This window comes from Cyclopterus lumpus, chromosome 9 (genome assembly GCF_009769545.1).
Source record: "Cyclopterus lumpus isolate fCycLum1 chromosome 9, fCycLum1.pri, whole genome shotgun sequence".
NCBI lineage: Eukaryota > Metazoa > Chordata > Actinopteri > Perciformes > Cyclopteridae > Cyclopterus > Cyclopterus lumpus.
Genome location: NC_046974.1, coordinates 4,169,069 through 4,194,822, shown reverse-complemented (window position 1 = coordinate 4,194,822; position 25,754 = coordinate 4,169,069). Strand labels below are relative to the sequence as shown.

At 43.6% G+C, this 25,754-nt stretch overlaps 1 protein-coding gene across 5 annotated transcripts in view; it reads right to left on the bottom strand.

Moving 5' to 3' along the window:
• slc4a4a (solute carrier family 4 member 4a) overlaps positions 1 to 25,754 on the bottom strand; it is a 50,673-nt gene that overhangs the window by 11,358 nt on the left and 13,561 nt on the right. For 3 of the 5 annotated variants that reach the window (XR_004609957.1, XM_034541372.1, XM_034541375.1), the window contains exons 5-19: positions 20,580 to 20,715; positions 17,736 to 17,896; positions 14,969 to 15,121; positions 12,181 to 12,257; positions 6,896 to 7,053; positions 6,029 to 6,116; positions 4,793 to 4,947; positions 3,455 to 3,565; positions 2,663 to 2,837; positions 2,423 to 2,556; positions 2,056 to 2,330; positions 1,527 to 1,597; positions 932 to 1,117; positions 716 to 829; positions 1 to 52 (exon numbers count right to left, since the gene is read on the bottom strand). The exon at positions 1 to 52 is cut by the window's left edge and continues 110 nt beyond it. Coding sequence is in view for 4 of the 5 variants with exons in the window: in XM_034541372.1 (XP_034397263.1) it covers positions 1 to 52; positions 716 to 829; positions 932 to 1,117; positions 1,527 to 1,597; positions 2,056 to 2,330; positions 2,423 to 2,556; positions 2,663 to 2,837; positions 3,455 to 3,565; positions 4,793 to 4,947; positions 6,029 to 6,116; positions 6,896 to 7,053; positions 12,181 to 12,257; positions 14,969 to 15,121; positions 17,736 to 17,896; positions 20,580 to 20,715 (2,046 nt within the window). In the remaining variant the exon portion in view is untranslated. Of the gene's footprint in view, positions 53 to 715; positions 830 to 931; positions 1,118 to 1,526; positions 1,598 to 2,055; positions 2,331 to 2,422; positions 2,557 to 2,662; positions 2,838 to 3,454; positions 3,566 to 4,792; positions 4,948 to 6,028; positions 6,117 to 6,895; positions 7,054 to 12,180; positions 12,258 to 14,941; positions 15,122 to 17,735; positions 17,897 to 20,579; positions 20,716 to 25,754 lie in introns of all 5 variants that reach the window. The other 2 variants (XM_034541373.1, XM_034541371.1) reach the window with 1 other exon arrangement.

The following is a 25,754-nucleotide window of genomic DNA, read 5'->3' as shown; positions in this document are numbered from 1 at the left end:
AGGGGTTCCCTCCGAACGGGGGCACGAACCAGCCCCGCTTAGGACTCGTCGGCTGCGGAGGAGGAGATAAAAAGTGACATTTTAAACACAGTTCTCCCTTGTTTCATTTCGCTTTGTGTGTTTTGAATGTGTGAGCCGTCTCGGAGTCTCCCCCGAATGAGGACGCTCACTATTCTCACTATTAATTGTTTGTGCACCCGTTAAAAAAAAGCCTAACTATTGTATAAACCTTTGTATAAACCTTTGTATATGTAATCTTGTGTTTTTAGGTTTGTTTTTGTGTCATCTTTTGTGTCACGGATGAAAAAAATAACCTCTTGGCTCAACTCTTGGGACATTTACAGAAATGTTTTTTATTAATGTGCACTGTCCCTTATATATATATATATATATATATATATATATATATATATATATAATTATTAATATATATATAATTATTAATATATATATATATTATATATAATTCATTAATTATTATATATAATATATATATATATTATATATAATTATAATTAATAATTAAACACAAATAAACCACCAAAAAAAAAAAAAATGTAAATTAAAAAAAAAGCAGGAAGAAGATAAAAAGGGGCATTTGTGCTCAACATGCAGACAGCAATTTGCACCAGCTGATTCTTTTCCATTATATTGACTTAATATACATAATACATTAATTAATATGGCAGGAACACATTTTCCTCGTCGGACTCACCTTGAATTCGGTCGGCACGATGAGTTTGGGGGTGTCGACTCCGACGAGCATGTCGACCCCGCAGAAGATGAGGATGGCCAGGATGATGGCAAAGTCGCTGACGAGTTTCCTCACCTGGGTGGGAGTCACACAGACGCTTGACAAAAGTTGTCCCCCCCCCCCCCCCCCCCCCCTGCAACCTGCAGGACACATAATCCACCGTGTGGCCCGACTCACCGTGGTGGGGAAGAACTGGCTGGTCTTGAACTTCTTCAGACACATGGAGCAGGTGTACGTGCCGAAGAACAGGATGAAGGACATGAGGGCGATGTCCGGGACGAACTCGCAGGCCTTGCCCACCAGCTCGCCCTTGTAGGTCAAGCACTCCGTCTTGGTGAGCGACGACCACGTGGCGTTCATGGGCTGCACGGAAGGGGAGCGTCGGGGATTAGACGGTTCAAAACTGACCTTCGTTTTCCACTTCATGCTCCGACAATACGAGCACCTTCGCCGATTCACATTGTGAAAAGCAACCCTGTAAATTGTGGTGCATCTTTATGGTTGTAGCTACCCGGCAGTATACGAAGTAGCTGGAATGAGCTCCATCTTTATTTAAGTGTATTTGTTTCTAAAACGGGCCGTTCTGCCGACGACGAGGACATTTATCGTAACAAGTAACGAGTATCGATGAGAGGTATAACAAAAAACTATGACACTAGGAATAAGTGCAAATATACCAAAAGAAAAAAAAAGATTATTGAAACAATGTAAATATCTCTTCTTTTGTTTTTCTCCCCTCAGAAGACGGAGATAAAAAAAAACACGATCTCACCAGATCGGTGGCGTTCCAGATCCAGACCGAAGTACCGTCCAAAGGATCGCCGACGACGTCTGAACTGTTCTCTGCAAAAGAAAAACAAGCAAAAAACACGTATTTTTTAAACATTTTTACCCTTCCCTTTGCACTGAGATGTGTCAGCTGCTCACTCGAAAGATGTTTTTTTTTAATAAAAGCTGCGGCTGCCCCCCCCCCTCCACCCCCCCTCTTCATCTCCCATCCTCCAGCAGAAAACAAAACAAAGATGCATGCTGTGTCACATTAAAGTCTCATCTGCAGGTCACAACAACACGCTTGTATGTTTCTTCTCTTGTAACCATCACACCAGACAAAAGACTAAAACTCAGCGGCCAATAAAGCTGTAATTTGGTGGAAAATCGCACATTTTGGTGTCAAAAGCAAACTTAACAATCCTCCTTTTACCCTTTTTAATCAAATTAAACTCAACCTTTCTCTGTAGCTGATATCCAGCGTCCTAAATAGTGTTTTCAGCCCCCCCCCTCCGACTGGCTCATCATCTCACCGAGGACGGCGGGGGCCATGCAGAGGCAGTCGTACTGCGTGACGTCCTCCATCGTGAACTCCGCGTTGATGGGGTAGTGGTGCGCCAATTTGAGCATCTTCTTGAAGGCGTCGTAGATGAAGATGAAGCTGATGAGGCAGGAGAAGCCCTCCTCGGTGAACCGGGTGAAGTACTGCACCAGGTAGCTGGCGTCGGTGGCCACGAGCACCAGGCAGAAGAACGCCGACCACAGGCCGATCCACAGGCGGAACTCCAGGTAGTCGAGTTCGTTGTCTCTGCGGGGAGGAGAGGAAGGCAGCAGGCGTCAAGGTAGTCAAGAAAAAAGGAGAGAATAAAAAAAGGACTTAAAGAAAACAGGAGGAGGGACCTGCTGAAGTTGAAGAGCAGCCGTTCAAACACCAGAACCGGACCGGTGCTGCTGAGGATGATGAGCGGCTGGCCGCCCAGCAGACAGAAAGCCCCGCCGGTGATCGCCGTGCCCATGAAACTCTCCAGCACCCCCTGCACATGTGGGAGGGGGGGAGGGGGGAACAATTCAGGGGGGGTTGAATCGGGAGCGCGAGCCAGTCGGCGCTTAAAAAAAAAAAGGTTCAAATCTCAATCCGACCTGCATGTTCTCCGTGGCGTCCCCCAGCAGACCGCCGAAGGTGATGGCGTTTGTCACGGTTCCCAGGTAAATAAACAAAATGGCGGACAAGGCCTGAATGTGAAATGCATCGGTGAAGTCGCTGACGAAGAAAGGCGCTTTTCTTTTGATGTCGAGGAGGAAACCCCCACAAAACCTGAAAAACAGAGAAACGAGAGCTGTTGTTTTCCACAGTAGATTACTGGTCTACCGGGGACCAGGACCAGGACCAGGACCAGGACCAGGACCAGGACCAGGACCAGGACCAGGACGAGGGCGCCTACTAAATGTCCCTCAAAGAGACGTGCACAAACCAAAAAAAGACTTATTATGACTACAACCAGACAAAAAGCAACTACAAATGATGTGAAACAATGTGAAAGAGACACAAAACAACTACAAAGAGACGCAAAACAACTACAAAGAGACACATAATTACGTGAAAGAGACACAAAACCACTACAAAGAGACAAGATGCAACTACAAAGAAAAAAGCAAGACTACAAAGAAACACGAAATGACAACAAAGAGAAACAAAAACAACAACAAAAGGACACAAAACAACTACAAAGAGACAAAAGGCAACTACAAAGAGACTCAAAATACCCCACGTAGAGACACAACGTGACCAAAACAAAAACACATGTTGGATATGTATTTAAAGTACGCAGACCCGAGGAACTACACTACAAGACCTCTTCCATTCTACAAAACACGGTCTCTGCAACACAAATTATTAGCGTTATCCAATAAATCTTTTTCATCATTTCATACCTTCCGGTCTTCTGCAGCTCGTCCCCGGCAGCATGTCCCCCTCCTCCGTGACCTCCATCGTGAGGCATATCTCCGTTCATCTGAGAGTCCCCTCCTGCATACATGTTTTTCCTAAAAAGAAAAAAAACACACACAAAAAGATACACACGGTTGTGTTCAGTCTGGCGTGAACCTTACCCTATATTTAGCATTTAAGCTGCTAAAAAAAAAAGGAACAGCGTGTTGCATTTAGGGGGCTCTGCAGGCAGGTGGGGAATAAAAAAACTCTTTTCCTACGGTAGCCCAGAATGGACAAACGGGGGGGGGCGGGGGGGGGGGGGGGGGCATTCGTGTGCGTTTGTGTAGTTTTTTTTGCTACACGCTCGGGAGAAGTTTCAGTCGGGTTGCGATATGCAAACTCGCCGCTAGAGGTCGCCAAATACCGCACACTGCATCTTTAAGCGTCGGCACGGCCCTTTATTCCTCGAGTTGTTAATCAGTAGCTTGTGCTGTACATCTGGATGCACGCCAGTGGTTTTGCAATGATTACTCGTCCATAACATGATGCAGTTACTGCACACACACACACACACACACACACACACACACACACGGTGCTCAGCACATGTCTCACATGACCTTGAAGTCGCTGACACAGAGTTGATTATTTAAAATTTTTTAAATGTACTCTCGTATCGATAATTTATGTCCGTTATAAATGTCTGATTCTATTGCTGAATAGCTTCTAAGGCTTAACGCCGCACCACCTTCCACCGGTAACACAATTACTTGCGTTATACATATTACGGGGTGCCCAGTAAATTGTTTAATGAACGACCGGCAGATTAATAACACGGCCCCCACCTTGAGGACCTTGTAGAACAATCCTGATTTCAGATAAGATAACAAGGAAGATCTTTCAAGAGGGTTTACTGCTTTATGTAATCCTCTAGTTAGAGCAAGTGAAATCCTTTACTCATTGTTCAACGTGGGGACACGGCTGATGGGGGGGGTCACAGGGACGATATCGACATCGACATGCAATATTGTTGATGGAAAAGACTGAAAAATAAAGATTTTTTAATTTCCTGTGCAGTGCTGGGCATGTCACGATTATTATGGCCCCAAAAATAATAATTGCGATTCCAGAGATGACTTTTTTTACTACGAAACAATCTTTAATGAAGGTAATAATTATAAAATGGCCACATTGTGCCAGCCTGTTCTGTCTTACATGATAATTCCTATAATCGTATTTTCTTAAATCTTAATTATTTTGGTTAAAGACACAGAATAAACATGATTAAACACTAACAAAGACATTAGACTGCAATGCAAACTAGAACCGACGTGACGGACCTTTTGTCGGAGGAAGGGAGGGATTTCGGGGGCTCTATCCTGATGGCCGGGTCCCACTCCCCAGGAGGAAGCACGATCACCTCGTCCAGGAACTCGTCGATGCCGGCCAGCAGGTCCTGTCTGTCTTTGGCCTTGTAGGCGATGTCGTGAAACACCTGAAACGCGTGCACGTTATTCATTATTTTCTACTGCTTTTCTACTTAAAATTCTATAAATAAGTATTTGCGTACTTTGGGTTTGAGTTTGAATAGATCTGGTTAAATAAAAAAAAATTAAAAACACAATCACTTGTATACAAAATGGCAAATACAAACTTAAAAATGTTGATCTAATAAATCCTTATTATATTATTTATTGGAATATTCAAATTAAAATGTCTTCCCCACTTGAATATTCCATCCATCCATCCATTTTCAATACCGCTTATCCTCATTAGGGTCGCGGGGGCGCTGGAGCCTATCCCAGTTGACATAGGGCGAAGGCAGGGGACACCCCTGGCCCACAGGCCGCCAGTCCATCGAGGGCACATGTAGGGACATACAACCATTCACTCTCACATTCACACCTATGGGACATTTAGAGATCAATTAACCTGCAGCATGTCTTTGGACTGTGGGAGGAAGCCGGAGAGCCCGGAGAGAACCCACGCTGCCACGGGGAGAACATGCAAACTCCACACAGAAGGACCGCTCCGACCGGGAATCGAACCCGCGGCCCTCTTGCTGTGAGGCGACAGTGCTAGCCACTACACCACCGTGCAGCCCACTTGAATATTCCATTAAATTAAATGCCATTTCAGCATCTTGTTCAGGAATTATATTTATATATGTGAACAATATTTATATTTGTGCACCTAAGTTGTATTTCATATATATATATATATATATATATATATATTTTTTTTTTTTTTTTTTTTTTTTTTTAAATATATATATATATATATATATATATATATATATATATTTTTTTTTTTTTAAATATAAATATATATATATATATATATATATATATTTAATATATATATATATATATATATATATATATATATATATATATATATATATATATATATATATATATATATAAAGAAATTTCAGCCTACACAGGGTGGACAAAATAACACGAACAGCTGACAATACCATGAAGTCTGGCTCAAATAACCATCGTCAGCAAAAAATCTCTCTGTAAACATTAAAATGCGTCAGTGACGTGATGCGCGTCGAGTTCAAGGCGAACCTCGTCCGACATCAGCGTGGCGATCGCTCGGCCGATCTCGTGGTACGACTTGGCTTTGCCTTTGGGTCCGAGCAAGATGAACAGGAATCTGCAAGTGGAGTAAAAATGATTTGTATTAATAATTTCTGTTACTGTATATTTGTACTGGATGCACTTTAGAGTTTAAATCGACGTTAGAACCAGATAACAGCAAATAATCATGCTTTAAAAATTATTAGTAGCATCTTTTCCATATTTACTTTGTGTTCAGGTTTCTGGTTTAATGTCTCGTCTCTATCCAACAGTACAAAACTGTTTGCATGTGTTATATATATATATATATTGTTTAATATGTTTCGTCTGCAGGGAAGCTGCTGCAGACAGAATACTGTGCGTCCATTCAAATGATGTGTGTTTACTACGAGTGCGACCATAAAAGTGATGCGCTATATATACGTAACCATAGCAGAGAGATTCCTGAAGGGCATTGTGACACACACACACAGACACACACACACACACACACACACACACACTTTATGGCACTTTATGCTTACAGCAACAGAACAGAAACCAGTTCCTGTAGTTTTATGACTCACTCAAACAGCGAGAGAACAAACAGGAGCACACAACTACTACTTCTACTAGCTCTGCAATGAATGTTACATTCGTGAAGGTCAAAAATTTTAGTTTTTTAAAAGAGTCAGATGTTGATTTAAGTTTTTGGAACGTTTACGCTTTTAAATTTACGAGGTTGTTTTGGGGATTTATTTATGAACACAGGGACAACTAAATATTACGAACGCCTTTCCCGATATCACGCAATCCTCTCTTTTGTTAATTAAGTGTATAATTGTATATTTCATGACTTTTTTTTTTGGGAGCTACCTCGTGGGAACGGGGACCTCCGTCAGGGCTCCCAGCATCACAGCTTGCTGCAGACGAACGAACGCCACGAACGGCGAGTCCAGGAAGTCCACCTCCCCCACCAGCACGTTGGAGGCCTCGGCGTCTCTCGGCAACTTCTTCATGAACTTGTTCCTCAGCTGGAAAAAAAAAAAAAGGGCGAATGTTACGTTCACACCAGCGAGCTACCCAGACGCAATTAAAGCAAAGCTATATCAACCCCCACGGGACAATCCCATTCAGCTTAAATACCAAAGCGGGGGGGGGGGGGGGGGGGGGGGGGGCGTCTACATGAGGTTTGTTCTTCTCTCCATCATGAGGACGGCGAGGTGTGTGGAGATGAAGGTCAGACAACCGCTGAGCTCCGCAGGTTCAACACTTTACCTTTTAAGAGGACATTAAAGTCCTGCAACTGTGCAACAAAAGCAACGTTTTGTACACGTCTTTCCTTCTTCAGATGTCCCTCTGACGTGTCTTCCATGGCGCCCTGAAGATTTATATTTATATTGGAAGACCCGTCTTATTAAATAAAGCTTGGGTTGGTAATCTTGAGAAACTAGCAAGAGCGCGCCGGGGTTTATAAAAATCATGCAACTGAAAAACCCCGGCCAGAGTTAACCAAGTCGTTTCAATGAGAGCAGCTGACAGTATCAACACTGACACGTCTTAAGCCCCGCCCCCAAAAATGATCTTCATGAACATAAACAATGAACATGGATATTTAATGTGCAAACAGCTTGTAGAAGAATCCAGTGACAAGCAATAAGTGTACAGGCAGAATTACGTGTGGACAGACAGGTAGACAGACAGGTGGACAGACAGGTAGACAGACAGGTGGACAGGCAGGTGGACAGACAGGTGGACAGTCAGGTGGACAGGCAGGTGGACAGTCAGGTAGACAGATAGGTGGACAGGCAGGTGGACAGACAGGTGGACAGACAGGTGGACAGGCAGGTGGACAGTCAGGTAGACAGGCAGGTGGACAGGCAGGTGGACAGACAGGTGGACAGGCAGGTGGACAGACAGGTGGACAGACAGGTGGACAGGCAGGTGGACAGACAGGTGGACAGACAGGTGGACAGGCAGGTGGACAGACAGGTGGACAGGCAGGTGGACAGGCAGGTGGACAGGCAGGTGGACAGTCAGGTAGACAGGCAGGTGGACAGGCAGGTGGACAGACAGGTGGACAGGCAGGTGGACAGACAGGTGGACAGGCAGGTGGACAGACAGGTGGACAGGCAGGTGGACAGGCAGGTGGACAGGCAGGTGGACAGTCAGGTAGACAGGCAGGTGGACAGACAGGTGGACAGACAGGTGGACAGGCAGGTGGACAGACAGGTGGACAGACAGGTGGACAGGCAGGTGGACAGACAGGTGGACAGGCAGGTGGACAGGCAGGTGGACAGGCAGGTGGACAGGCAGGTGGACAGTCAGGTAGACAGATAGGTGGACAGTCAGGTGGACAGACAGGTGGACAGGCAGGTGGACAGTCAGGTAGACAGACAGGTGGACAGACAGGTGGACAGGCAGGTGGACAGTCAGGTGGACAGTCAGGTAGACAGATAGGTGGACAGGCTGGTGGACAGACCGGTGGACAGTCAGGTGGACAGACAGGTGGACAGGCAGGTGGACAGGCAGGTGGACAGTCAGGTGGACAGTCAGGTGGACAGATAGGTGGACAGGCAGGTGGACAGACAGGTGGACAGACAGGTGGACAGGCAGGTGGACAGGCAGGTGGACAGGCAGGTGGACAGATAGGTGGACAGTCAGGTGGACAGACAGGTGGACAGGCAGGTGGACAGACAGGTGGACAGACAGGTGGACAGGCAGGTGGACAGACAGGTGGACAGGCAGGTGGACAGGCAGGTGGACAGTCAGGTAGACAGGCAGGTGGACAGTCAGGTAGACAGATAGGTGGACAGTCAGGTGGACAGACAGGTGGACAGGCAGGTGGACAGTCAGGTAGACAGACAGGTGGACAGACAGGTGGACAGGCAGGTGGACAGACAGGTGGACAGGCAGGTGGACAGGCAGGTGGACAGGCAGGTGGACAGACAGGTGGACAGGCAGGTGGACAGTCAGGTAGACAGATAGGTGGACAGTCAGGTAGACAGACAGGTGGACAGACAGGTGGACAGACAGGTGGACAGGCAGGTGGACAGACAGGTGGACAGTCAGGTAGACAGACAGATGGACAGGCAGGTGGACAGACAGGTGGACAGACAGGGGGACAGACAAGTAGACAGACAGCTGGACAGTCAGGTGGACAGACAGGTGGGTGAACAATACCTCAAACTTGTGAGTCAAAGAGGACAACACATTTTTCTTTAATAGCTTTGCAGCCTTTAAAAAATATCAAATAATATCTTAGATGGCAAATTCAAAAGTTAAAAAATTAAAACTCCAACAGCTTAATTAAGCCCCCTGAGAGAATAGTGACTTATTGATAAATAAATTGACGTCATGTTTCAGGATTTGAGGTTCACATTTGTTTAATCGTTTAATAAAAATCCCTTCGAGATGTCCATTCATGTCCATCCGTAAGTCTCTGTTCTCTGTAACCAGGAGCGGGTTATTGAACACAAAGTTCAGATCACGTATAATTATTAATGCCACAATCATAAGATGATGAACAAAGAGCGGCATGTTTATGAGCAGCTCGAGATCACTAATAGATAAAAAACTTAAGACAAAAGAACCATAAACATCCAGATAAGTCGTGGAAAATACCGCGTTATATATTAACTTGCAAAAGATAAAGGCAGGAACCGTTTCCTCAGACCCAGCCTCTGGTCCCTGGGGGGGTCACGCAGAGACCGGATCAACAACGTGGTCTTGTCTTCAGCATTTATTCACATACATCTATAAATATATATATTCATATATTCTATAAAACTCTTCAAAGTTGAAGTTTCAGTTCAGTTTTCTGTTTTAAACTGGTGTTTAAATTAAAGTTGTTATTGTACTGTATTAAACTGATTGTTGACCCCAAAATCATCATAACCGTGAACAAACAAAGGTTAAAAAGGTGCTTCTGCACACAAATACACAGCAAGCATAACTAGAGCTAAAAGAACATTGTCATCGCGCCCGTCAAACCCGCATCACGCACTGCCAGTGACCTCTGAGGACTGGCATCCCATAAACCCCGACCTTCCACTGGCGGGATCCAAACATAAGGGTTTTTTGTCTGTAAATGATTGAGAAGCTAAACCTGCGTAACTGCACACACCCTGACCCGGGTCCAATCCACACGCAGGTGTGCAGGGTGTGCAGCTAACGCAGACTGTGCAGCTAACTGTGCAGCTAACGCACACTAACGCACACTGTGCAGCTAACTGTGCAGCTAACGCACACTGTGCAGCTAACTGTGCAGCTAACGCACACTAACGCACACTGTGCAGCTAACTGTGCAGCTAACGCACACTGTGCAGCTAACGCACACTGTGCAGCAGCTAACGCACACTAACACACACTGTGCAGCTAACTGTGCAGCTAACGCACACTGTGCAGCAGCTAACGCACACTGTGCAGCTAACTGTGCAGCTAACGCACACCGTGAAGCAGCTAACGCACACTGTGCAGCTAATGCACACTGTGCAGCTAACGCACACTGTGCAGTAGCTAACGCACACTAACGCACACTGTGCAGCTAACGCACAATGCACCACCTCCGTGAACCACGTCTACCCGAATCCGTCCCCGACGCACTCGATCCTCAATGGGCACACACTCTTTCATTTATTATCTACTCGTAAAAAAAAAAAAGCTTGCAAAAAAAAAATACTGAATAACGTTTTTAATGGGTTTGCGCACGTGTCTGACACGTTTGCCTCCATCCCATAATATATCAGCGGTTTTCATAGGAACCATTTCTTTGGTTTATATAAAAAAAACTGGTCGTAGAAATTATTTCCAATCATCTAGTGGGAAAAAAAAAAAAAAACAGTTGAACTTATTGGTGTGAGAAATCTCAAGATGGACGTCTCAAAAACCAGGAAGAATAAAACTATCTGTCATTTTATTTTTTTTAAGTAGATAACGGGCTGGTGGCCAGGGTGGAAATGAATCACTGCATGTCGGCCCACGGGGGGAAACATCCGAGTGGTATTTATAGGCCGAGTGGGTGTGGAAGAAGATGTGCTTCCTGTCCCCCTTTTCCCAGTTGTCCTTGTGTCCCACAGGAGGACATGCTGAGTCCGTCTGGGCCTAACTATCTCATAAATACGCTCAGACCGGAAAGATTGAAGGCCGCAGGAAGTGACCTCGACATCACACTCTGAAACGCTACGAGTTACCTGAACAGAGGGGCTGAAACTCATTCATAAAAGACAAGAGAGGAAAGTCTCTCTCTCCGATTATCTCCTGGGAGGTGTGACGGATGATCTCCTTGGGTCGTAAAGTTCAGGAAGTGAACGAATGTGTGAGTTTTAGGCGTGTAACTTTTCCATTCTTACTCATTTAAAATCGGCGACCGATCCGTCAATTTCTCTTTCTTGGCCGTTATTCCTCAACGAAAATCTCCGCGGCGACCGCGAAAGGAAAAGTTTCTGCATAAACGGCTGAGGAGAGACGTATTGCATCAGCAACGTGGGCATTGTTGCACAGTCTGAGCTGGTTGGACCATCGTACTGTAGACGAGCTCAACTTAACCAATGTCACTTCAAGTGGACTGTTGCTCTTCACTTCTACACTTCATTCCAGATTATCTTTTACACCTTTTCTATATATAGAACGTACTCCAATAAAACTCAAACGTAATTAAGTTAACATTGTTAACCACCAGACACAGGAACAGCTTCTTCCCACTGGCCGTCACTCTGATCACCTCCATCTGCACTACTTGCACTGGTACCACTTTCTGCACTACATCCCCATTTCACTGGTGTTGTTGTTGTTTATATTGTACATACATGTTGCTATTGTTGTCTTTAATGTCTTTATATTCATCCTGTTATTTGTAATTTAAATATGGATGTACGATGAGAGCGTACACAAATTGCCAATAAAGCTGATTCTGATTCATGATCTTGTTAATTGGCCAATTCATCTGATGTGTATCTCACTCTTACAATAAATCTTGGTATTCCTCATTAATGTTTTGCATTTAAAATTTCCAGTAGAACGTCATAAAAAAAATAAGAAGAATCACCTACAGAAACCCATCGACATCAGTTGAGTTCAGACTGATTCACTGCAGCTAAAATAACCCCAACAACTCAAAATTGAAGACACATTTATTTTTCCACTTCCTCGCGTTGACTCACCTGGTCTTTTTCCGGTTTGTCAGAAATGTCGTTGAGGCTGCTGGAGGTCAGGTTCCGGTGAGCTGTGGTGGGACTATCTGGAAAAAAGAGACGCGTCAAAACCCCCGAACCTAAAGAACTCGTCCGAGAAGCGAACTTGTGTAGAAACGGGACGGCAGAGGAACAAGAAGACACAAGACACGCTTTGCTCCCCGAGCGGCGCCCACAATAAAATAACCAGGCCACGACGGCGAAGCGCGAAGAGGGCGTTTTTTAGAGGCCATTAACTTCCATCTACTTAATATCTGGGAGCACAAAACTACACACAATCTGCCGTGAACCTTAAAATCTTCCTCTGCACTTCGTTCGGCTTAGCTCGTTAGCTAGGGGGACAAATGCAGCGTGCTCGAAACTACTAAGTGCATCCCGTGAAAGATGTTCACGGCGCTTCACTGTCGAGAACATCCGATCAGCGTCTTCCAACTCAGAGTCGTCCACTAAGTGCAGCCGAGGACTCTCTGACTGACGGCTCTGCTGACTTTTTATTTATTCAGACAGCAGAACGTGACCTTTACCTGACGTCCCCCGAAAAACTAATTCTGAGGCCACTGTAGCCTTTCATGCACCCCCCCCCCCCCTGAGGATTATGGGTAATAACATGCTTGACAGTATGATGCAGCCAGTATAAATGATTTAAACTGTAGTATTTATTTAGAGTAAAAAAAAAGGGAAATACATACGGGATCAAGTATAAAATCTTAGACAAATGTAAAATGTAAAAGCTATTCAATGCCATAAAGCACTGAAAACAAGTAGTACTACTATTAATACTACTACTACTACTACTACTACTACTACCAGGAGACAGTTGCACAAAAGTTTTCATGACTACGTTCAAACTGCAGATAACGTTTTCCAGTTCTGACTGGTAAAAAAAAAAAACTAATTTTTATAGTGAGATATTTATACGAGAGACAGTGAGAAATTTAAAGAAAAAAAAGCCAAATATACGAGCCACGTAAAACTCCAAATATAAAGCGAGCCGGTCGACTCAACCAGAACTGAATCGTGGTGGTCTGCAGTGTGAACGTAGACCGGATCCAGAGAACTTACTAAGCCAGTCCATGCTGGTACTCCTCTGGGACTGCAAGTCCTCCATTGAGATGTGACCCGACAGGCAAGTCACCGAGTTCGCGAGAGGACTACGAGCTTTTAGTGGCGGCGGCAGGTTATCGTAAAAAGAAATTACAAAAAATCCAGGGCAGCAGAAAAAGAAAAGGAAAGGAAACAAGAGATGATAGACAAGCCAAAGCAAGACATTTGTTAGGAGAAGACAATCAAGTGGGTTGTTACATGCTTGTTTGTACATGCTGTGCGAGTGGAGGACGGTGAGAGGACGGCGCCATTAAACCAGGGCACCACGGGTCAATGGACAGGTGACGACTGTAAACGTGTATTTTAATAAACCGGAGGACGTACTTTATCCTCGTTTGATTATCATCGGTGAACCCTCTTCGTATCAGATGTTGATAAAGGAGCGTTTCATGTGACGTAAAGCGAATCCCGTTTCTTTCCATAGAGCCATAAAACCCGTTTCATAAGCGGGTGTAATAAATAAAACTTCACTTTCCAGAGACCCGGCGAGGCCCGGTGACAGATTAATGACGCCGTCGCTCAATCAAGAGGACTCTCACGGGAGTCGTTAACATCGGTGTGTGTGTGTGAATGAGGGCTGTCACTTTAAATCTCACCGCTTTGGATTGAGCGTTCTGATTAATAAGGACAATATTCATCAGCTCATGTCAAACTATTTTCTCACAGAATTTGGGCTTTAATAGGCTTGAAATGCTGCGTGAAGCAGATGATAAATCTATTTCATACTGAAACCATAAATCAAAATGGCTAATTACGCCATGTTTAAAAGAAAAATATTTTTTAATAATTTCTGCACAATGTTTGATTGCAGCTCTGTTTGTACTGTTTTTTTTTTTTTTTGGGTGTGTGTGTGAAGCAAAGTGACAGCCCCGTCCTGCGAGATGAAAAGAGTTGTCAACAAAAATCACAAGGTGAAAATTTTAAAATCCATCGTTAACTTTGGAGATTCGGATCTGCTGTGAATCATAATTCTCTATTACTCACATCCTGATCGTTGAGTTTTATGACACACACACACACACACACACACACACACACACACACACACACACACACAGGCCTTGGACTTTTCTCACCCGGTGTCATAAATTCCGACACTGAACTTTTAATTCATCGGTGTTGGAAAATTTACACCAGAAGCCAATTTAAAAATGAGTTCCATCTGCTCTTACAGGTGATTTATCAATTACGTTATCAATTACGATATATATATATATATATATATATATATATACACATATATATATATATATATATACACGCATCTGCGAATGCAGTTAGCACAGTGAGTTCATTTAAAAGTGTGATTAGCAAAAAATGACATCTACGAACTTTTAGTCCCGCTAGTTGAATGAGTTAAGTTAGGTGAGCGAGTAGTAGTAGGTTTGTGTGTTAACGCCTTCAAAATAAAGTACACGGTCCCGTAGTTCTGATAAAGTCTCCAATGAAAACACAAAGTGCCACTTTAGTGGGTTCATGCACGAGGAGGGCAGCAAATTAAACCCATTAATGCAGGTATGTACATAATCTAGAATAGAGTAAATGGCGGATTTAATTTTTTTCTTTATGTCCCCAAAAAAGAAATGTAAACAAAAAGACTGCACCAAACTGGTCAAATCAGTATTACCGTTCTCCTGGTTGGAAAACAGCCTACTTGCACTGGAGACCGTCTTGCCGATGTCGGCCAGAGAGCGCAGGTTGGACTTCTTGGTCTGGTGCCGATGTCGCCGTAGCAACGTGTACATCACTTTGTCCTTCAGCTCCGGTTTCAGCTGGCCGATCTCTATCTGGTTGTCGGTGATCATCTCTGGAGAGAGAGAGAGAGAGAGAGAGAGAGAGAGAGAGAGAAGAGGGGAGGAAGGTGAACAACATTATTGGCAATAATCTGGCGATGCAATACGTATAGAGGGGCTGCAGGTCAATACATTGAAATACTGCAAGCAAATAGATATATTATATATATTGAGATTTTCTTAATCAAATTTAGGGAAAAACCTGCCTTAGCATGACGAACACGACCGCCATATACAATAAAATCTGAATCTGCCACCCGAAGAGTGTGATCTGCATTCACCACATTCATCCCCATCAAACATGACAGCACCACTGTCTGTGCAATCTGTACAAATCTTTGCATGTAAAAAAATAAATAAACATTTACAAAAGTTGAAAACACCACATTTATTCAACTTTTAGTGACTTTTTTTTTTTTTTTTTTTTTAAAGCCAGAAAACCTTCAATGTCAAATTAAGAGTTTTTACTTTATATGCAACATGGACAATATAATAATTTATCAGAGCTGTCTTTTTGGTAAATTGTACCAATTGTTTCAGCACCTGAAGTAGGATTTTCGAAAAAATAAAATAATATGTATGTAACATGCATGTATATATGTATATATATCATATAGGTTTTCATGGCATCGTGAAAAGGCTCAACCAAAAGGTCTGGTCTATTTAATAAAGAAGAAGAAGAAGAAGGAGGAGGAAGAAAAGGAAGAAAGAAGAAAAGGAAGGAGGAAGAAGAAGGAGGAGGAAGAAGAAAAGGAAGAAAGAAGAAAAGGAAGGAGGAAGAAGGAAGAAAGGAAGAAGAAAAGGAAGGAGGAAGAAGAAGAAGGAGGAAGACGAAAAGGAAGAAAGAAGAAAAGGAAGGAGGAAGAAGAAGGAGGAAGAAGGAAGAAATGAAGAAGGAAGAAGAAGAAAAGGAAGAAAGAAGAAAAGGAAGAAGAAGAATGAGGAAGAAGAAGAAAAGGAAGAAAGAAGAAAAGGAAGGAGGAAGAAGAAGAAAATGAAGAAGAAGAAGGAGGAAGAAGAAGAAGAAAATGAAGAAAGAAGAAAATGAAGGAGGAAGAAGAAGAAAAGGAAGAAAGAAGAAAAGGAAGGAGAAAGAAGGAGGAAGAAGGAAGAAAGGAAGAAGGAAGAAGAAGAAAAGGAAGAAAGAAGAAAAGGAAGAAGAAGGAGGAAGAAGAAAAGGAAGAAAGAAGAAAAAGGAAGGAGGAAGAAGAAGAAAAGGAAGAAGAAGAAGGAGGAAGAAGAAGAAAATGAAGAAAGAAGAAAATGAAGGAGGAAGAAGAAGAAAAGGAAGAAGGAAGAAGAAGAAAAGGAAGAAAGAAGAAAAGGAAGAAGAAGGAGGAAGAAGAAAAGGAAGAAAAAGGAAGGAGGAAGAAGAAGAAAAGGAAGAAGGAAGAAGAAGAAAAGGAAGAAAGAAGAAAAGGAAGTAGGAGGAAGAGGAAGAAAAAGAAGCTGACGGATAGCAGCCTCGGGGAGCGTCTCTTCTTGTGGAGTATCTAATGGCCCCTCAGTCAAGTCAAAGCCTCAAAGCCTCAAAGCCTCAGTCGCTCTGCACGCAGCCCTCTGCGCTCTCAATTACTTCACATTAATCACCGAGTGGGAACGCTTCCTCCCGCTCGCTCATGCAGACCGAAAAACACGAGGAGGGTTGAATGTCCTCAAATTGGGAAGTTTACAAACTACTATTCCCCCCCCAGTGTTCAGGGTACAAAGTACAGTGCTGTGCCGGACTCGCCTTAGAGCTGTGCCCTTTTGCTCGTCTTAAAGCAGAAGGAGAGGAAGGAAGGAAGTCGATCCATAAACCTTTACTGTCCGTCACGGAGCGGATTGAAATCAAACCGGCAGATGGGTTCTCTGCCGACCTTCGCCAAGGTCATCGGTGTACATATATACATATATATATATATATATATATTTATATATATATATATATATATATATATATATATTAAAATCGAATGTTGGTACAGTTCGTTTGGGCAGTGTGAAAGCTGTCAAAACCAATCACAGGATTTTATGACAGCAGACATGATTTCATCATGAGTTCAAAGCATATCATTGATATTCATAAGTTTATGTTTTAGAGCATGTCGGCTCATTAATGCTGTTAAAGCTGCTGCGCTCGTATCTGATTCTGTGTAATTAAAGTTTATTAAGTTTCTTTGAGGCCGACTTGCAGTCTAATAATACTCATAATGCTAATAAATCAGTTATTTCTTCGTGAGCTTTGCGACACACATTTGAATGGAATTTGATTTGCCCGATGACGATCGCCAAAACTGTCCAATAAACATTGGTAAAGCTTAATTTTTGTTTTAAGTCAACATGAACAAAGAACCAGATCAGAACAAACATGTATTTTATTTGTTACCAGATGAACTAAACTACAAGTGTGAAAGCACCCTTAATCAATATGGTCAATTATTAAATTATTTTAAAAATATCTAAAATAAAACAGTAACTCCACTGTAAAAAGAAGATGTTCTTCAGAACAAATTCCTTTTCGCTGCATACATTTTTTTTTTTTATACCTCAAAACCTGAAAACCCATCCAGGTTTTTTTCCTTGCATGCAAATTAACACCGTTTCCCAAAATGCGGCGCAAAGATGCCGTAACCCCGGTCGACTCACCGACGACCTGAGGGAGCGTGGACGCCTCCAGGTCCAGCATGATGGTGCCTTTCTCGATGCACGTGCGCAGCTCAAACAGGCTGTGCAAGGACAGCGTGGCCACGTGGGGTTTACTCCAGCGTTCGCCTCCTTTCTCCACCTTCTCCTCAAACTTGATCCACCTGGAAAAGGGGGGGGTGGGGGGGGGGAGAACCATGAAAAACCATGAAAAAGGGTCAATTTTATGAGACATTCAAGTTATATTACAGGATCAAAACAATGGCAACATGCAACAGAAGTCAATATAGAAATATAAACAATCAAATGTGTGTTTGTCACAGCAGGAACACCTTTTAAATTAAATATGACATTATGTCCATAAACAGCAGAGGTTTCACACATCTAATGATCCTGTTTTGTGTAATACCTTAACTCATATTATAATATCTATGTTTTATTGTTGCGTTACACTTCATATTATATGACTAGAGTACCTTATACTATGCTCTTGCACTATAGTCTTTTATATTAATACATTGAGCTATGTACTCATATCCTATATTATTAGTATGTGTAAACAATGCACACCAAAATGCTATTGTTCTTCTATTCTTATGTCAGTTCACGTACCTCCGATAATTGATCTGTTACTTTCTATACAGAGTGTTAATTACAATAAAGTGGATCTGAGATATTTGGGTCCCAGCGTTGGAAAAGCGGTTTAAAAAAAACCCCAAAACACGTCATATTGTGAAACTGGTGATAAACTGTCAAGATTTGCGTAATTTTTTCAGTTTCCCTTTTTTGTAACTTCTCTAATACTCGTTCAAAGCCTCTTTGTCATTTAGTCCATGTGACAAAGTCACATTAAGTCAAAGTGAGAAGAAGAAGAAGAAGAAGAAGAAGAAGAAAGAAGAGGAAGAAGAAGAAGAAGAAGGAGGAAAAGGAAGGAGGACCAAGAAGAAGAAGAGGAAGAAGAAGAAAAGGAAGGAGGACGAAGAAGAAGAAGAGGAAGAAGAAGAAAAGGAAGGAGGACGAAGAAGAAGAAAGAAGAAAAGGAAGGAGGACAAAGAAGAAGAAAGAAGAAAAGGAAGGAGGAGGAAGAAGAAAGAAGAAAAGGAAGGAGGAGGAAGGAGAAGAAAAAAGAAAAGGAAGGAGGAAAAAGAAGAAGAAAGAGGAAAAGGAAGGAGGACGAAGAAGAAGAAAGAGGAAAATGAAGGAAGAAGAAGGAAGAAAAGGAAGGAGGAAGAAGAAGAAAAGGAACAATGAAGAAGGAAGGATGAAGAAGGAGAAGAAAAGGAACAAGAAAGAAGGAGGAAGGAAGGAAGAAGAAAATGAAGAAGGAAGAAGAGGAAGATGAAGAAAAGGAAGGAGGAAGAAAAGGAAGAAGAGGATGATGAAGAAAGTGAAGAAGAAGAGGAAGAAGAAGAAAAGGAATAAGAAGAGGAAGAAGAAGAAAAGGAATAAGAAGAGGAAGAAGAAGAAGAAGAAGCTGTTCACTTCTTGCATTCAGAGGCAGCGTTTTCATTTCTATTTTCCTCGCGTATCTTTTTAATCGCTCCCTCTCAGACTCACGGAGAAGAGAAGCTGAACATTACCGAGCACTCGTTTCTATACCGGGGTTCTTTCTTTTTCTTTTATTATTTATTCGGACAGTTTCGGCTGCCAAAATAGCGCCTGGCGGACAGCCAACCGCTACCCGTCGCTTGTGAGACCTTTTATTCGTGTTTTTTTGGGGGGGGGGGGGGGGGGGTCCTCTGAGTGCACTCGGTGAGACCTTGGACCGGGTCTTAATCTCTGCAGTTATCTGCAGAATAATAAGTTTGACATTAAAAAGATGCAGAGGCTTGATTTATTTCCCCCATTGGGTCTGCAGTCCTCTTTAACCCCCGCTGACCCTCTTGTATTGCACAATTAAGATCTTATCGTGGAGAACATTTTCCCACCGTCACTTCCACCTCATTTATACTTTGTACTTATTTTAGATCTTCTTTTTTGTTGTTTTTATAGCAATGAAGGCTTGTTCCCTTTTATATTGCATATTAAAAGAGGATGACAATACTTTGTACATTGTGGTGTTTGATGATTAGGCGTTGGCTTTTTCTCCAAATGATTGACATGACATGAAATGTAATTCCCCAAGCCCTCATTCTCATTTAATTTGCTTTTTTTTTCTTTTACTGACATCTTTTGGGTTCCAAATCCAGGTTAAACTGTCAAGCTTGTCAAGTCACCTTTTGAATTGTTGACATGACTCAGTTATAAAATCCCGTCTGGGCTTATTTTTCCACCAATCTAAATTTCCTGGACAGATGCATCGTCAGAACTTGGCCCTTAAAAAAAAAAAAAAAGTGTATTCGTCAAGATTTGACAGCAGAGTTCTTCAGAAGAGTTCCTCTGGAGAATCACTGAACCAAAATGCAACGTCTATCTGCGGTACAATCGGTCAGAGGTTAACAGATCAACTCATTTGGAGCCTCAAACAGCAGCCCGGGGATCCGGTCCCCCCCCCCCCCACACACACCCCCCGAGAGAGAGCTTCACTCATCCAACACTAATGATGCGCAAACAAATCAGCCCATCTCCATCCCACAAGTGGGCCACACAAGAGAGAGACCTGTGAAACCCTGAGAGCTCGCTTCGTCACGCTGCTCCCAATTCAATGCACAGAAGATCCTCTGATGTCGGAAGAACCGACGGCGAGCGGAAGTTTACTAACGTTCGATTCGATATTTGAGAACTAAAATCTAGAAGGATTGAAGTAAACAAGTAAACCTTTGAGAAACAAAAAAGGTAATTTTTGGATTGTTCAAGGTTTTCTAAACGTCATTGCACCTGTAGACGCACCGAGACCGAGGTCCTTACCTGGCCGTCTCCTTCCACTCCATCTCCTGTCCGTCGACCGACAGCAGCTCGTCCAACTCGGTGAAGAGTTGAGGCGGCGCCGGGCCGTCGTCCTCCTCGCCCAGGATGTAGCGGATCCTCTCGGCCGCCGGAGAGACTGCGGAGAGAGGAAAAATACTGCGGTTCATTGGCTGGCGGTGGTGCTGCCCGTTGGGCAAGGGTTTGGGCAGCGCCTTGCCCTCCTCGGAGGGAACCTTCCCGTTGAGCTCCAGCGCAGGTGGAGGTGGTGGTGGTGGGATTTTCACCATGAACTCCTCTCCTTTCTCTCCCGCGTCCTCTTCCTCCTTCTTCTTCTCCTCCTCCTCCTCTTGGTTATTGTTGTTGTTGGACATCTTCGAGAACTCAGCGAGCCCCCCCCTTTCCCCTTCGCTCTCCAAAATCGGCTTGACCCGGGGTTTTGGTCCTCGGACAGCAGTCAACGAGCTCCACAAGCTCACCAGAGTCCCGAAGCGGCAGCTAGACCCTCATTAGAGTCTCAGGGTGGAAGTGACAGCCTGTTCTCAGCTGCCTGCTCCAGCACTTTGTGGACCAGGTAGGAGGGGGCCGATGGGGTTTAGGGGTCCCCTCGGTGACAGTGTCCCCACAGCTAGCCCCTTCTCCCTCTCCGCCCCCCCTTTACTGTTCGCCTTCGCCATTGGCCCTTCAGCCTTGGCAAGCTGCCCCCGGAGCCCCTCATTAACAATTAGGAAATGGTCCACAAACCGGCCCATTCTCCAGCGAAGGCTCGGCTTTCCTTTCCCTCGTCTTCTTATTTGAATACTTGGAGAGCAACACAAACAGAATTTCAACAGGATTGATATATGGATTGCACTTTTCGGGGGGGGCTAAACAAACATAATGTGGTCCAAGTGGTAACAATATTTGAACTTCTCAATGGAAAGCTAAACAATGACCGGCGAGTGTGTGTAGAACACTGTATATAAACAGCACTGTCATCGGCAAACAGCCGCACAGGACGAGTGCATAACGCGTCATTAGAGGCTCACATGAATGAAACGGTGGCCTCTCGGCTCGAGGGATCGGACCGCCGATTGATATCTTATACTCTTCACTCTGAGCAGGTCATATATTAGCTTATATTAGCATATATAAGAGCTGGAGCAACCTGCTTCTGGACAGATGCGAAGACGTCGTCTTGATGTTCGGCTCTCTTCTTCTAAAAAGGGTGAAGTCGTGCGTCATGAGTCACCAAACTTGAAGGAACCAATGGGAATTATAAAAGACTTAATTTGGGCACGGAATATACTCAGAGTAGTTAAGTTAACTCTTAAACCCTGCTGGAACATATTGATTTGCTCTATGTGGAAAATCTCCAATGTGCATATTTTTTTTTTTTTTTCACTTTGAGTTCGAGGCTTTTTTTTTTTTTTAGGAAGAGAGGACATTCTGTGTGGTCCTCATCTTCAACAGGTTAAGACATGTTGGGGTTATTAACTTTGGGTTGAGGGCTGTAGTTGTGTTGGTTGAGGTCAAGGTTTAGGAATGCATTATGTCAGTGAGGGTCCTCACAAGCACAGGGGCACAAATGTGTGTGTGTGTGTGTGTGTGTGTGAACATGACAAAGCTGGCTGATCTGATTACATAACAGCTTGCTAATATACTGTGGCACCAGTGAGTTGTATAGATACTGAATACATGAGTGGTTTCCATGTATTACCTCGACTGTGGTCTAATATGTCCCACCAGCATTTCATAAACGGACCAACTATATTTTCACACTTCTGCTTAGTGTGGGAGTCTCTCTTGTGGAGACCCCCCCACCCCCCCCGCAAGCCATTCCTTCATGTCGGTGAGCCTTTAAAAATGTACAAACATCTTCTTCCGGGGGGGGGAGCGCCCCTAAAGAGGTGCGAAGTCCTCAGACTCCTTATCTTGCAGTAGAAGCCCAGGGGGAAAATAAATGGTTCGCAGGCTCTGACACGGTGACAACACCACCAGGTGAAAAGGGATCCTGCCTAATTCAGAGTGTCTGCGTCACAGAGAAAAAAGGACAACAACCCAAGTGTTTCTAGTATTTGACTGGACTCTGAAAATGTTGATATATAAACAAGCACGGCCCGCACTTGACATTACGTCACCCCCCCCCCCACGTGGAGTCACTCATTCATTCGGTCTGCAGCAAGTGGTCAAACAGTAAATGAGGTGAAAGCTTGCAGTTTCCCCTTATTGTGTTTTTTCCACCTGCACCACAACAACAGCAGCAGGTACGGGCCAGACAAGCAGCTGTGAGATTACTAGGTGTGTGTGAGGGGGGGAGGAGGGGGGGGGGGGGGGGGACTGGCTGTCTGCTGGCACACACACAAACACACACAACACACACACGTAACCACAAGCTGCAACTATAGCTTAAGTCACCGCAGCTTGTTTTAAATAACACCTGGGGTGGAATAATTTACACGTGCGTTTCACACAATCGGCTGCGATTTAGGCTGATTACAGTAAACAGTTCAAAACGAGCTTTAAATATAAATATATGGCCAAAAAATCTCCATGCAAACAATAATGAGCGATGCAGGGACGGTGGATGCTGCTGGGTTCCTTACATTTTGAAATCCAGTTGAACACATACGACACAGCAAAAGGTGTTTTCTTTCTTAAGAGCAACAAGAAAGTGCAATTGTGATATTTTTTTTACATTTATTTCATAGCCGATAAATCAATGTAAGGACGTCATGCATGAAGGAAAACCTTCTTAGCATGAATCTAGAAGATCAGGAATAGCCACCCGACACTCAAGTGTTCACGGCTCGGCCACCTTTATATTATAAATCTGACTAATAACAGCTTAATACTTATTATAGCATTAGCAAACACAATATTTCCCAGAGGGAATACGGAAACATCGATCATTCTGTTGAGGGGACATAAAAAATATGAGACGCTTTGTAAATAATAACAAATTAGAAATTCAAAATGAAATTCTCTGAAGCTTCTTTTTTAACACAACGTCAGGCATCTAAAATTGTTGGTAACGAGCTCGGTGATGGTGCGAGGAAGAAGGAAGGTGGGTGAGAAGGGGTGGAGGTGGGCAGAGTGAAAGCAAACAGGAGCGAGAGCCGAGCACGAAAAAAAAAAAAAAAAGGAGGGATAGAAATGAAAATCCCATCGTTCAAACTGCAATTTCAAAGCTCTGTGTGCTCTAGCCAAGAGCCACGGGCACACAAAGAGGACTTTGTCCCAGAAGCAGAGGCTCATGGGATAGAGGACGCAGGAAGAATGCCCGCTGCCCGGCAGAAAGCTTAGTGTGACTGCCACTAAAAGGCCTGTTTAGGCCCACTCTTGACATGCATCCTACACAAATACCTTCCATCCCCTCTGACCCTTTATTTTTGTGGAAAAAAACTCATCATAAAAAAGGGGGGGGGGGGGGGGGGGTCTAATAGCAAATTGTTTGCGACTGTACATGCAATCATAATGCCGCTCGGCGTCACTCATTCAGAGCGAAAGAGGAGTAACAGGAAATGTTTTCTTCCCAATGCAACAGAGCCTGACGCTCAGTATGCAGGGCAGCCAGCGCAGAGGCCGCGGGGGTGGGGCGGGGGGGGGGGGGGGGGGGGGGGGGGGGGGTGAATGCAGAGTAACACCCAGCGGGCGAATCATTGAGGAGCGCAGTATTTATACTCGGAGCATCAGCGCTGGTGTTTTTTTTGTGAGCGCTAAAAAAAGTCAAGAAGGTCCACGCAGCGAACGCCAGGCGCGTGTTTAAATGCCATCAAGTGCAGTCTGCAGGTAAACTGAAGGCCACGGTCACGTCGTCTCTTTGCTTTGGCAATAAGGGAAAACTCATCCCATTAAAAAAAGTCTTAATTCATCTCCCAACTTGTTCACACCACATTTTTTTTTTACCAATAGATTTTCCAGGACTTTAAACAAAATGTCCATGACCAAACATTTTGTGAAATCTCGGCGTCTACATAAAAAAATTAAAAAAAAAGTGAGAACATTTAGTATTCAAACTAACAATGAGAATTAAATGACACAAATGAATGAGAGACAATAGTTTGATTAAAAGAAAGAACATTTATAAAAAAGAAAGCGTATTGCCTGCTTTTTTTTTTAGCGTCTCTCTCTTTTAAAAGCATATTCATTATTTCAAACTCAGCGTAAAATAACGTATGAATATAACTTTTCCAAAACTTTTGGGGATTTAATTTTTTTTTCAAAGGACTTTTCCAGGCCTGAAAAAATAACAATTTTAAAATCCATGACTTTTCCAGGTTTTCCATGACCGTACGAAACCCTGTTCACAAGACGGTATTTCGGCACTTCTAATCTAATGTACGGAAAACTAAATTGTAAAATTACTGGAGGTACGGGGAGAGTGCAAATATCCGTCTGGTCTCAACCAACATACACAGCAAATTAATAATGAGAAATAATGCGCGTAACGGCACGCTGGATTTCCCAAGATTTAAATAATTCTGTAATGTATGGCCTTAAATCCTAGCTAGAAGATGTACATGTAACACGAGAAGCAGAGGGTTAATAACAGGGAGACTGTGGATGCTCGTGGTTGGGGGGGGGGGGACGTTGATCCGAGAGTCGAATCAATAAGCCCAACGAAACGATGGCCCTTTAAAAAAGGTTTTAAAAGCAGTTTACCCCCAATTAATATCCGCAGACCTTTTCCCCCGATGCAATTTGTATTCCTTCCAAGCGGTCGCTCTCCGCAGACGTTCTGGTCTCACGTGGACTTTGCGATACGTCGAAAAATACGTCAATAATTGTTTTTTTTGAAATGATAACTGGGAAGATCGATGAAGTGGGAAAACAAGTGGACACTATATCCTGAAAACAAGTCTGGATCCTTCCTCGTTACTCTCAAATGAAAAAGGTACGTGGCACCAAATGGAGCATATCTAGCATTGCGTGGAAGCGACGTTAAAACACATGTTACCGTTGCTTAGCAACCGGGCTAGGACCTTGACCTTTGCATTTTTTTTTTATCTAAATACTTTTCAAAGTCTGTAGAAGACGTCCAGCGATGCGGCGATGTCTTCGCCTGCTCTGTCCGACGTTGGGGAAATTAAAACCCCCGTTCGTATAACAACCAAGTTTATGAGTAATCTATATAATCCACTTTCAGAGAACATGTGATCCCACCAAAAAGGAGAGGAGGGTGGGTGGGTTGTGGGT